We start from the raw sequence: 14,469 nt of genomic DNA on the forward strand, positions 1-14,469 counted from the left end.
AAGAAGAACTGAAGAACTTTCTTCAAGCATTGAGAAAAGAATTCAGTATCACTGTTAGTGTAGCACACCATTACTTGGGTCTGGAAATTAACACCCAAACTAGTGGACAAATAAAAATTTCTCAGGAAGCTTATGCAAGGAAACTTTTGAAACGTTTCAACTTTGAAAACTGTGCACCTGTATCTACACCTATGGAGAAAGGTTCCTCACTAAGGAAAGTTCATCAGACGCAGAACAGTGAGGAGCAGAAGATGTCAGTAAACTTCCCATATAGGCAGGCGGTTGGAGCACTTATGTATTTAATGATTGGTAGCAGGCCAGACCTGGCTTACAGCATAGGCGTTCTTTCCAGATGTCTTGAAAATCCATCAAATGAAGATGTTATCAAGCTGAAAAGGGTACTACGTTATATTAAAGGCACCTTGTCTTATGGTATAGTTTATAATTCCAATGTAAACTCAAACAGTTTAGAATGTTACAGCGACGCAGATCTCGGTGGATGTGAGAAAACTGCTCGTTCCACCTCAGGAGCAGTTGTACTCTTTGCTGGAGGAACGATTTCTTGGAAAAGTCGTAGGCAATGTAGTGTGGCCATATCAAGTACTGAAGCTGAGCTTGTTGCAGCATCTGAAGCTACTAGAGAGGTTCTCTGGTTAAGCAGACTCTTCAAGGAAATCACCAATGTAAATGAGGTTCCTATTCTGCAGGTCGACAACGATGCAGCAATAAGACTGGCCCAAGATCCAATACTCCATGGTCGCACAAAACACATAGAGAGAAGACACTTCTTTATTCGTGAAAAAGTTGAAGAAAGGAAAATTAATGTAAAATATGTTCCTACTCAACATCAAGTAGCTGATGTTATGACAAAACCCTTGTCTAAAGAACAGTTAAAATTGTTTTGTGAAAGAATGGGTTTAATGTGTTAGAACATTACAAGTGTTGTAATTAATGAGACTTTCATTTTATGAATTATGTTAATTCCATGTTCACTGTCAAATTAACAAGGGAAAGTGTTATGGGAAGTGTTAATTTGTTCAGTTGGTAGCACAGTGTTCACCTTCTGATAGTTTAGGTTGGCTGTATGTGCAGCCTCCATGTTTTTCTGTATGTTTAAAAGACACTGACATTTCTTCTTCCGCCCACTATGTAGTGATTCGTTCTACTGGAGTCCAGTTTGCTCTAACAAAGTTTGCTACTGCACGTGTTACATTGTAACTATAATGTAAGTAAGTAAAAGGCAGAAGCCTAACAATACAATGACGTGTATTGTGTGTGTGATTAAAGCAGTAAGTCATTAACTGAAACTACAGAGATCAAATTTCTGGCGAATAACTTATCAATGGAAAGTAGTTCCAAGAGCAGTGGGCATGGTGGTGCTCAAAGCTTCTCCTTCCCTGCCTACTGTCATATTCCCTTCCAGCCCCCATGTCCTATATAAGCTAGGCCTGTCAAGAGCAAGCTGTCACATGTATCTCACTGTCAACACTAATGTGAAAGGAATGGTTAGACTGTAGGGTATATAAGGAAGTATCCTGGAGGGGAAGCATAACACTTCAAGGGCAGATGTGTAGGAGGTTGATCCATGGGGCTTAATTCAGTTGCCTCAGCGAGTTCCACTTCAAGACAGCTATATAACAGCCATATTGATATTACAGCTGATACAGCTATCCCTGTAACAAGCAATGTAGGACCACAGGGTTGTGAGATGATGTTTGAGGTTCCCACATTTTCTCTAGACAATCAGCTCACATATGGCGGTAAGGTTGTGAGCCTCATGTGCTGGCTGTCCTTTACCTCCCAGGAAGATTCCTGGTACCCACTTCTGTTAGAGGCCGAGTTGACCCCAAGACCACAGTGCGGAAGGATTAGGTAAATTGTAAAAAATCCACCTCATTGGGATTTTAACCCATGATCTTTTTAGCTTGCAGCATAGTGCCTCAACTAACTATGCTACTAGGTGCCCCCTATTACAGCTGACAAGGAATTAAAAATTATTAAGGTCTTCTTGAGCATGAACTCATACAGAGTTTCACAAAAATTGGTTCAACAAACATCAGTGCAGAAACACACAGGGCTATTAAAGCACAGGAATAAACACTGACCCACATGCACATGCATGTAGATGTGGCAATGCTGTAAGCCTCAATTTCCTACATTTATAACGTATGCAAAGTAGGATGAAAGAGGGGTAAGAGAGACTGTTTGGCATGAGGGGTAGAAAATAATATACCAAGAACACTCCAACATTTACATGTTAATATGTGATTTTTCCAAGTCTGACAGGAAAGTGAGGCAAAAATTTAAGTTTATTGCATGAAAATATGTTATATAAACATATGATGGATATGGAACTACTGCAGGTTAGTAATTATTCTGATTATAGTAATCTGACAGAACAGTTGTCTCTACTGCACCACAGCAGAAATAAGATCACTTGTCAGTAATCTTTGCTACTTATGAATAGACAATAAAAACAGAAGAGCAGAAATAAAGAGTTCTATCTTCTGGAATATAATGCCATGTAGTCAAACTCAACCGATGTTCCTCTAAAATGTCAGGAGACTTACAATAGACTACAAGGCATTTATATCGCGGATAACAGAACTCTTCGTAACTACCTAGGTGAGAACCTCAAAACTGCATGAGCAAATATACTATGTAAATCTACCGGCCACTTAATAGAATCCATCTGTTCACACATTTAAATTGAAGCTAAAGGTGTATTTGGAACCAGTCTCTGTTAAATCACCTGTGGTGACTGAGACAGCATATTTATGGCGACTTAGGTCTATGACAACCTCCATGGGACTACCGCCTTATTGTGGTGAATAGGTCTGCACACCACAATCCTCTGAAGAGCTACGCTGGTGGGAGCATAAATTCCTGGTAGGGCCACCAATGCCAGGCGGTTCAAAGTGAAGGGGCCAGATGAAATGTAGTTCCCAGTCCTCCAGGTTGGGGGTTGGGCATGAGGCTAACAACCCCACCCTGGAAACATTTACTGTTAAGAAACCTCCAAAGCCTATGGAGAAGAATCATGGAGGAAGCCAAGGCCTGCAGAGGGTTGTATCATGAGAAAAAAAGACATCAGTTACAGATATAAAACAAATGTTGTGCAGGACAAAAATGTGAACTTTGTTCATACTGAGAGGGTTAACTGCTGTAAAAAATAAGCAGGACAATGAATTACCTATGATGACTAGTGTGGGCCAGCATGAGATTCCAAGGTTTTGCCACATAGTACCATCAGAATCATTCACTACAGGGTGAGTGATGTTGTAACGCTGAACTGCTGCCAATATGTTTGCAGAGTCCTTCTCATTGTCAAACTTGGCACTGTGCACTCCAACCTAAAGTCACAAGACAGAAAATTTCTATAAGACCTACCACAAATTTTCTACTGATTTAGGCACAATCCCCAAAAATCAGAGACTATAATGGAAACTGAAAAGAGATTAACAATATATTAGGAAAAGGGGGGGAAGTCAGACCAAGACATAGATGGATAATAAAAACATATCCTAAACAAATAGCATGTGAAGTTCTGGACTAGATTAAACTGGCCTAGGACAGAATCCAATGGCGGGGTCTTGGTAATATAATAACAAATGTCTGGGATCCATAAAAGGTGATGACTGTAAGTTTCTCAGTAAGCATTTTTCTGCATGCAGTTAGCTAAAATACAAAATACACACTGTTTACATATCTTATAAAGCTTTTTTTTCTTTCTTTCTTTGTTTCCAGACAGTCTAATTGAGGCAATGGAAAAATGAGAAATGCCTATAGAATTTCAGTAGGGACACCTTGCTGCTTGAAATATTGAAAGGGCGCTGAGAGGACAACATAAAAAAGAATCTTACATAAACACATTATTTTAATTAATAATGCAGAGTTTTCAGTGCAAAGTATTATCATATTATATGGTAATATGCTGTGGCTGAAAATAGTGAATCCAATACTCATAGCTACAGCCTGAATAGTAAAACTCTGAAGTGATTCTGCATCCAGTTGCCTATTAACTAAGTAACAAAAGGCAGAAGAAGATAAAGTTGTACCTGTGCTTAATTAGTTACACATTATGCCAAGAAAACATATGCAGTAGTAGAAGTACAGCTCCAATTTTCTTGACTTTGGCGCTAGATGGAGGTGAGTGGTGAGCTTCAGACCCATGCCATTTTACACCCAGGGAAAGAGCCCCTGGTGCTCATGGGATAGGAGGTTGGGTGGGCCCGAGCTGGTCTGGATGCTGCAGAGCAGAGAAAAATCATGCACTGCTGGGAATTGAACCCAGGCTCTTCAACTCATAGCCTGTCACTATACCAACTCCCAGCAAACTTCATGGAACTCAGTCCTTCTTGTGAAGCCACCAGTTGCTCAGATACTCAAAATTTCCCAACATGTTATGGAACCCAAAGGTTCATTATCATATTCAAGAGAGCCCTCCACTGGTCCCTGTCCTCAGCCAGATCATTCGAGTCCATACCATTCCATCATATTTCTCTAAGACCCATTTTAATATTATCCTCTTACCTATGTCTAAGTCTTTCTACAGGCTTATTTCATTCTGCCTTTCTCACAAAAATCCTATATGCATTCAGCCTTGCACCCATGCATATCGTATGTCCTACCCATCTCATCTTCCTTGACTTGATCATTCTAATTACACTTTATGAAGAGTACAAGTTATGAAGCTCCTCATTATGCAGTTTTCTCCGTTTTACTATTTCATCCCTCTTCAGTCCAAATATTCTTCTCCCCACCCCATTTTTAATTATGTACAGTCAAAATTTTTTTTTTTTTAAATTCGCTTAGTGGGGGGTGGAGTCCAACTGGGTCCACTCAGCATGGCGGCCACTGATAGGCCTATTGTAGCCTGCCCCAGGTGATTATAATGATGAATTTGGTGGAATGAAGATTGGCAGGGGAAACAAAGTACTCGGAGAAAACCCGCCCCAGCGCCACTTGGTCCACCACAAATCACACTTGACCAGACCTGGGACTGAACCTGGGCCGCCACAGTGGGAAGCCAGTGACTAACTGCTTGAGCTATGGCACGACCCTATATACAGTCAGTTTTCTTCCCTTATTGTCAGAGACCAAGTTTCACACCCATACAAAACTACAGGAAAGATTATAATAAGTTCTGTATATTTTAATTTCTACATTCTGAGACAGTAGATAAGAAGACATGAGAGTCTGAACTGAACGGTAACATGCATTACCGAAACTTAATCTGCTCTTAAATTCCTCAATAATCAAATTTTCATTTGTTACTGTTGTTCCCAACCATCTGATCTTCGCCACGTTTTCAAAGGATATATTACCTATCTTGTATATGTGCATTTCTGAGGTATAAGAAAGTTTCAACATTTCATTTATAATATGCAGAACTTTTAACATAGAACCTAACAGTTTTCTCACCCATTCTTTGTCCTTCATAAGATCATACTGTATGTAAAAGTTTTAACTTGTTCAGATATTTTGTAGTTAAAGAGCCAACTGAAAAACTGCGTTCAAATGAAATCTACGGTAAAGTCCACAGAGATGAATATTTGTCTGATACTTTTTGTATTCAAAATGGCCAAAAACAAGGAGAAACTTTTATTGCAATTACTTTAGAATATGCCATTTGGAAGGTCCAAGAAAACCAGGTAGGGCTAAAATTAAACTGAACACTTCAGCTGCTGGTCTGTGCTGATGATATATATCTACTGAGAGTTCACATAAATACCATAAAGAAAAACACAGAGAAAACTAAGTATATGTTGATGTCCCATCACCAGAATGTAGGGCAAAATCATAACATTATTGAAGAAACTAAAATGGAAACAGTGAAAGAAATACTTCTGCTACTCATTCACTTGTGCTCACGGGCACATACACTCATATGCATGCATATACAAAAGAGGGGGAAACATTATGCAAACATATAATTTATTGCTGAAAACATTATTATAAAGCCACGACAACTGTGTGTAAAACTATGTTCTATTATTTCAATATAAATATATTATTATATTTTCACTTACCACTACAAGACCATCCTGTACAGAATATTGTTCTTCTAGTTGTTTAAGTTGAGGCAGGATATGCATACAATTAATACAGCAGTATGTGAAAAAATCCAACACAACAATTTTCCCCCGTAAGTCATTATTTAAAGACAGAGGTCTGGACACATTGAACCATTCCAAATCTGCAAATGTAACAGTAAATATAAAGAAAAACAAAAAGCAACAGTTCTGAGGTTTGCACAGTACTGTTATGACTGTGGCCTTTTGGGCTTACTGACATCTTCATGGAGACACTCTACAGTTGCTAAGTCAGAAATTCAATGAAGACGATGTGAGGCTCTTTCATCTTGTCCTAACATCCTAATATTTCTGTTTCAGTGGGCCAGTTCTATGTGCCAGTATGAAAGTAAGTCTATAAGGGAAACAGTTCAAAGCTTTTTATTACAATTTTTGACATGAAAAATGAAAGGTAATTCTACGGTCATCCCACTACTTTTGAACACAGTCTCTGCAAAAATGGAGACATTAACTGGTAATCATGGGAAGAGCTTTTCTATTCCCTGCTGGTAGACCACCATGTCTTTATTGATGAACCATTATTTCTTTGCTGTTTTCATGTTATATATATATATATATATGAATTATGTCACCGTCAACACAACAAATATTCAGTTTTATTTTTGATCTTTATAGTGCTACGTGTTTTGGTCACATAAGACCATCATCAGGCAGTTGTACATATAGTCATTGAAATACCGATTTGGATCCTTATTGGTGCAACATGTCATGTTATGTACTGACATAAAACTCTTGCCTCAAGTTGATGTTATAATAAAGTAGCAAATACATAAATAAGATGAAAACACAACATCTGTTGTGTTGACATAATTCCTATACACACACACACACACACACATGAGGGGCAGTCAAAAAGTTCTGGAATGGTGGTATAGCACTCTAATGGTAGGACATACAGCAAGGCTTACCTAATCATCTTCAAAGTAGGACCCTTGCGCGCGCACACACTTGCTCCATCGATCCTGCCATTGTTGGAAGCTGCGGTGGAAGGCTTCTTTTGGAATCTTCTGGGGCTCAGCTGTCGCATTCGATGTGATGTCCTCCTTGGTTGTGAAATGTGTCTCCTTGAGGCCCATTTTCGGAGCAGGGAAGAGCCAAAAGTCACTCAAAGTGAGATCTGGAGAGTACGGTGGTTGAGTGATGACAGGAATGTTTTTCTCGGCGCGGAATTGCTGCACAAATGATGTGTGGCTCAGTGCATTATTGTGATTCAGAAACCAGTGTCCCTGCCACTTGTCGTGCCGCTTCCTCTGAATCGCATTGTGCCACCTCTGCAAAACTTGCATGTAGAAATGTCCAGTAACAGTCTGTCCAGGCGGTATGAACTCATGGTGCACAAAACTGTCAATGTCAAATAATGCAATGAGCATCAGGGGAGACGATGCTGTGTGCCACTCCAATGACTGCATCTTCGTCTCTGGGTCGTAGGCGAACACCACTGATTCATCACCAGTGATGATCTTTTTGAGAAACGTCGGGTCCTGCATACTTTTGTCAAACAGACTGCTAGTGACCATCATGCTACATTCCAACTGATCCGTGGTCAGCTGCCTCGGAACAAACTTCGCACTGACATGTCTCATCTTCAAATTATCGGACAAAATGGCATGAATAGATCTGTGAGAGATACCAACTTCTTGCTCCAACTCCACGGTGGTCATTCTTCGATCACATCAAATCAGTTGTCGCACTCTTCCAATCATTTCTTCAGTTCTGGATGTCGAAGGTCTCTCACTGCACTGGTCATTCTCTAACATCTCCTGACCATTCTTAAACTCGGAAAACCTGTCATAAACTGTGGATTTCTTTAGTGCAGTAAGTAAGTAAAGATGTCCCTGTAATGGCCCGTGGAGTCCCATAGGGTTGTGAGATGTTGAGGGTCACACATTTTCTAGAGAACTGGCTCATAGATGGTGGTGAGGTTGTCAGCCTTACGCGCCAGCCATCCTTTACCCCCAAGAACATTTCAATAATATTCCTGTTACTCATTTCTGTTAGAGGTTGAGTCGACCCCATCTTTAGTGCAGTATCATCATAAACTTCCCGCAGGGCTGATAGCGTTTCTGAAGCAGATTTTCTCAATTTGCACATGAACTTGATGTTCGCACGTTGTACGAACTGCGACACTGCGCCGAATGACCAACACTCATGTCTAATTCAAACGGAACAGTAACAACACTGCATACTGGAACCTGTCCAGACCTGTTGTGTCTGTAACATGCTTAGCTCCCCACCACAACAGTGTGTGCGCTATCTTATCGCTCGTTATCCGTCTGCAGGGAAATTCCGGGAACTTTTTGACTGCCCTACGTATATTTCATTTCATTTCATATCTGTAACACACAACAGGATGCAACCAATGAAGATGTTTTCATGTTGTTGAAGCCTCCAAAATGCTCCAGTATCTACCATTGCATATGCTGCAAAAGTTGTTAGGTTGCCATAGCACACTGCAATTGTGCACTTATCATGCAGAACTAAAATATCCCTCTGGTGAATTCTCCAACACTTTCATTTAAAGGAAGTATGTAAATATGTCAGTGTTGCACATTAAGTCATGACACTGACTGCTGTGCCTTGTTGTATCAGGCCTATGAGCAGAATGCCTTTGTGATCTCAAAACACTGTAGCCATCACTCTGTCAGTGGCCTTTAAAATCTTTAACTCATTTAACTGTAGAGAACAGCGGTGTTTTCATTACATGCTGGCAAGTTTTGTCTCCAGGCTATGGTGATGAATCCATGTATCATCTCCTGTGACAATGTGCTCAACAAGTTCCTAACCACCAACAAAATATTGCTGCAGAATTACAATGCACAAGCCATTAGTTATTTCTTGTGTTCCTCTGTTAGTGCTCAAGGCACCCAGTGTACACTTTGTTTAACCTTCCATTCTGAATGATACTGATGAGTGGCTCATGCAACAGGTTCAAGCTATGTTGCAGTTCATTCACTGACTGTAATCCTTCTGTTGATATAGATTACATTTTCTGTGGTTGCAATGGTCTCAGAAGTTCTTGCTGTTGTGGCTCTGCTGCTTCTTTCATTGTCTTCTGTGTTGACTCCTACCTGCAGAACTTCCATACATCATTTTGCGATATTCTGCTGATTCATAACATCTTCACCATGAACTTCCATGAGCTGGCAATGAATTTCTGCCACTCACATATTTCTCGTATTCAAAACCCAAATTGCACTATGGACTTTGTACTTGGATCACGGTTCCAGTTGAATAGCCATGTTCAACTGAGTTGTACATGTAACAAATGGTAAAGGGTGGGTGAACTGACACACAGTGTTACTAACAAGGATTTATAAATTCCTTTCACATACAAACAATAACTGTACGTCCTTTGGTTGAGAGATTGTACACCTTGTAAACTTGCTTTCTGACCACCCCTCATATAAACAAATGGATAGTGTTACCACGAGTTCATCACTGCCATCTCTGACAACCAGTTTCTTCATTGTGTATGTCAAGGAGGGGTCTAGAAGCCCCACCGCTGGTTCTGTTAGGCTGATGACACATTTATAATATAGTCATATGGTTCAGAAAAACTGATGGATTTCCTGGAATACTTCAACAGCATATTCCACAACTTTCAGTTCACCATGGACACTCAGAGGGCCACCTCCATTTCGTTGACATAAATTTTAAATAAGACCAGAGCAGCCAACTATACTAACCTCTACATGAATGCAAGGTTTACTCAACATCCAGCAAACAAGCAATCTGTGATTCCATCTTACAAAACAGGGCCAAAACCATCTGTGCCTAGGACAGCCTCCAAGCTAAACTAGACATATTAAAATGGACCTTCTATGAAAACAGTTACAGCATGAAAGAGATCCATCATGATCTCAACTCAACCTGGCAGCAAATCAGACCATCTGGAAAGGAACCCATGGCAGTGACCTTCCTGCCATTTGTCTGAAATACCTTCAACCACATGTCAATCAAAGGGGTACTGTGTCCCAAATGAAAACTGCTATGTGATTTAGCTTGTGAAAGGTATGAAATCACAGACCAGAAATGTAAAACTATTCACTGATTACACATAAGAACACATAAGAAAACTAATGTACGTTGTGTGCAATTCAGTACTTTATTATAATATCCAGTATAAACTTAACAAATAGTAAAATTTGCATGCCATCAAGAGAAATACAACTTGCATGGATATTGGATTTTATACTAGGATTATACCCAGGCCTACATAAATTCTGGGCATCAGTTGCCATGGTGCTCACAATTTTCATGACAACACTAAGAATTTACTAGTATTATATTATTATTAATCAGCAGAGAAGAAAGGATTATAAGTAAATGAAAGAGAAACAAAATACATGATTATGTCAATATTAGAAAGTAGAAGTAAACCAAAGATTTAAAAGTAGAAGGGAAATTATTTACAGGAGTGAGTAGTTTTCAATTATTAGGAAATATGATCAATAATGGCAATAGAAATGATAACTGTGATAAGGAAAGGATACAAGCTGGAAACAGGGCCTACTTTGTAAATATTAGTACACTTGAAAGTAAAATAATACCAAGAGCAGCTAAGGTACAAGTACACAAGACCTGTTACTACATACCGGGCAGAAGCATGAACCTTAACAGTAACAGAAGAGAATTCACTGAGAATGTTCAAGAGAAAAATAATACACAAAATATATGGACCTGTGAAGGAAAATAATATATGGAGGATAAGATACAATGAAGAGATAAACACATTAACGAAAGGAGAATATATAGCAAGATTTATCAAGTCACAGAGAATAAGATGGTTGGGGCAAGTCAAAAGAATGGAAGATAATGCAATGCCAAAGAGAATGTCAAAATGAAGGATATAGGCCAAAAGAAGTAAAGGAAGACCTAGGATGAGATGGCTAGATATTGTTGAGAGTGACCTGAAGTAGATGAAAGTGAAAGGATGGAAAGAGAAGATGAGGAACAGAGAGCAGTGGAGACTGGTTGTAGACGAGGCCAAGGCTCACCCAGGGCTGTAGTGATGAGTGGTAGGTAGGTAGGTAAGTATATTATTAAAATGCATAACCCAACATAAATGACCAGCAAAAGAATTTCTTCCCTTCTTTCATTCCTTTAATCCTTTTGTATCTTCACTTCTTTCCCTTCCTTTTTTCTTATTGCTTTCCAACCCCTTTCATCTGTCTATCCTATCATCATTCCTTTCTTCCTTTCATCTTCCCTCTCCATGTTAAAACAGTTCCCTCACTCCCGGTTCTCCACTCCTCTATCCTTCTAACTCTTTCACTCTTCTCCCCATATTCATCTCCCATCCCTTTAATTCATCCCTACACTCTATCATCACTCACTGTCTCACATCATAGCAACATGGATTTTCCCTAAATGTGGAAGGAACTGGGTATTATTTACATGTACATGATTCACCTGTTTGTGTTAATAAAAATGAGAACATTTGTCACACTAAGTATATTGTTTCTTTAATATCACCTGAATTTACAGGAAATCAATGCAAACCCCGGTTACCCATTAGCGTACTGAGCACTTTCACTAGTAGACTCTCTCAGGAGTCAGCTAAGAGTGAGTTGCTGAGAAAGTGGGCGAGAGTGAGAGGCTGCACAGTTACTCCCCAGTAGAAGCCAGACCCCTTCTCTCATCGAAGGGGAGGCCCCATTTCAAAACACGTAAAAGTCTGAAAATGTGATGGCGACGGCCAGCAGCAATTCACTGGACTGGACTATTAGACTAATGCATATCATTGTCAACCCCCCCCCCCAAAAAGGGTTCCCCCCATAGGTCTGAACGTCTGCTTTAGTTACTGCTTCTGAAGTAAGAAAAAAAACTGGGTTCCCCGCCATAGGTCTAAACTTCTGCTTTACTTACTGCTTCTGAAGTCGTCAATTTGAATATCCCTGCTGGCATACTTCTTGATATGATCTAGTATAAATTTTTCTTGGTTGCTTTTCTCGTGTAATGTACCAAGAACATCAAACAAATGTTCACACGATGTTGAAACTGGATCTAAACTATCACTTGCCATTTCCTATCATGTGTAATTTTAATGAGGTAAAACTTAATGTTACATTTATTACCACACAATTCAACTCAATAAATCACTATATGTGTATTTTACGAGTTTAGTTTGCTAATCATAAAAGAGACAAACGACACAGACAATTGAATTTTTGGAAATGCCAAATTGGAACTTATCACGAAAATGGGCAAGGTTACATCATCATTCACATATTACGATAGCTCGTTTATGAACAATTTGTATATCGATTGTCATATAATCGATTTCTCTATAGACTGTTTACCAATGACTATTTTCGATCAGGTTCGTGAATTCGTGAACTCCGCAGAACTGAACTACTAGTGGTCCTAGTGTTTTGTAAGCACCCGGGAAGAAGGGAGGCAGGTTTGCTATCTGCTCTACTTAACAGATTCGCTGTGTGTTGTAATTTTCTGTTGTTGGGAATTAAAAAGTTCGACGTTGGGGTGGCTTTGAATAGTACAATGTTCATGGCACATTTCGTGAGAATATGTAAAACAGTTGAGAAGTTTTATTCTACGACGCTTCCAGTATATGAGCTGTACAGAGGAGTCAATAAACTGCCACCTGAAAAATATTACTTGTTTTGATGTTATCAAAAACTTTCCCAATAAAAGTCCATTCTATCGAAGAGCACGTAAGATGAATGAGACGAAGTTTTTGTACACGGAGGCGCTTCACAGATATCAAGGTCACGCTGGATTTTGTAAATGGCGCTGTACCATATTCAGGTAGTAAACGTTATTGCCCTACACTGTATACTGAGAAGAGGCAGTTATGGACGAACCGAGGTACGATATCAGAATCTGCTTAGAGAAACTGAGGGAAACCATGAAATACCTCAGTAGGATAGCCGATCTCATGGACGAGATTCGAATCGAGAACCTCCCAGATACAAAACCTGTGCTAAATTGTTCGGTGATTCAGTAATTGAAAGGGACACACAAACACACATAAGCAGCATTGTGTTCTCAGAAGTCTAATTATTGGGCATATTCGCATCCCTACGAGGCCAATGTTAAGTTCGCCCAGTCCGTCCATCTATACACATGAAAGAGCATGTGCACCGCTGGTCGGATTTTCATTGAATTTGAAGCTGGGAAACTATACGAAAAACTGGTGAATCAGTTAAAGTTCCTTTTAAATCGGACAATTCTAACCATTACATACATAAGTGTAAATTATTTGGTATGCAATAAATTCTAGCATTAGTTTTTCGTCTTAAACACATAAGAATCTGATGATTGCCATATAGGTCTGAAACATACTAGGCATATTTTATTCAATAAATAAAGTTTCCAAATATTATGTGCTATGTTTCATGATTTTTATTACTTCGTGATATAGGTGGTCCCAAACGAATGGCTAAAGGTACGCAGTTATACGTGGCGACAAATGCGTGCCCACACCGACTGCAATGATCAATAGAAAATATAACGACTGAAGTGTCTCATGAAACTAAAGCCCATAGCGTTCCGACAGAGAGCTTCTCCAATGCCACCCCCTAGACATTTTGATACAGTGTAAATTTCTGAAATAGACCTAGTAAGATTCACAAATTTCGTCCGATATGTGAAGAGAGCATTTAGGAGGATCATATTAGGCGCAACTACACGTCCATCAATTTCTCTAGGTGTTCTATGCACCATGGAGTTAGTTGTGGTAGGCCTATTGGGGTAACAGGGGATCTTTTTCTTGTGTACCTTGAATTAAATTCATATGAATTGTTTATTTTGTTGTCTGTTTATTGAACGGCTGTTTCTCAACTAAACAGTGTCCACGTCATGTAGAATGAGACGTATGCGCGGTTGTGAATAGTGAAGCAAAATGGCAAACAGAGTAAGATTTGACCTCATTGAGATATGCAACATATGCACTGTTTGCATCGGTTTTCCGAGTGTTTTTTTGATGAAATGCGACGAAAATAAAGGTGTGTCTATTCACCATACCATCTTCAAGCACGAAGGACAAATTTTTTAACTGAAGCTCACAGTGGATATGCATCTCTATTATTTGGTACAGTACCTACAACGACCTCTTGTAATGGTTGTTAGGCAATATGCCTCGTTGCGTTATATGTATACAAAGGCTGCTTAGTCGAGCTACGCGTAACAGTTGAATTTCCCCCTCCTCATGGCTAAAACCAATAAGAAAGCTACACTGTGTGACGTCATCTAATATACAAGTTGTCCCAGGAGGAATGGACCAAACTTCGGGAGGGTGTTCCTTATGTTAAAGTATGCCGATATAACCCAAAACACCTATGTCCAAAGTTGAACGGTTACGGAGATAATGGCCAGAGAAGTGTCAAACTTTGACCGGTGTTACACACTTGTT

General features: G+C 39.5%; 2 protein-coding genes across 2 annotated transcripts in view; one reads left to right on the top strand and one right to left on the bottom strand.

The window, feature by feature from the left end:
- The window catches only part of LOC111871387 (NHL repeat-containing protein 2), a gene marked incomplete at its 5' end in the record, with an annotated part of 53,945 nt that extends 41,709 nt beyond the window's left edge, over positions 1-12,236 (bottom strand). Inside the window, 3 exon segments of the mRNA XM_033754228.1 lie at positions 3,194-3,353; positions 6,033-6,199; positions 11,964-12,236. Coding sequence (XP_033610119.1) covers positions 3,194-3,353; positions 6,033-6,199; positions 11,964-12,120 — 484 coding nt within the window.
- A 591-nt stretch (positions 12,237-12,827) lies between these two features.
- Positions 12,828-14,469, top strand: part of LOC111871372 (tubulin alpha-1 chain) — a 13,144-nt gene continuing 11,502 nt past the window's right edge. Inside the window, exon 1 of the mRNA XM_033754229.1 lies at positions 12,828-12,863. Coding sequence (XP_033610120.1) covers positions 12,843-12,863 — 21 coding nt within the window. The 5' untranslated portion in view covers positions 12,828-12,842. The remainder of the gene's footprint in view (positions 12,864-14,469) is intronic.

This window comes from Cryptotermes secundus, unplaced genomic scaffold (assembly GCF_002891405.2).
Source record: "Cryptotermes secundus unplaced genomic scaffold, Csec_1.0 scaffold194, whole genome shotgun sequence".
NCBI classification, from domain to species: domain Eukaryota; kingdom Metazoa; phylum Arthropoda; class Insecta; order Blattodea; family Kalotermitidae; genus Cryptotermes; species Cryptotermes secundus.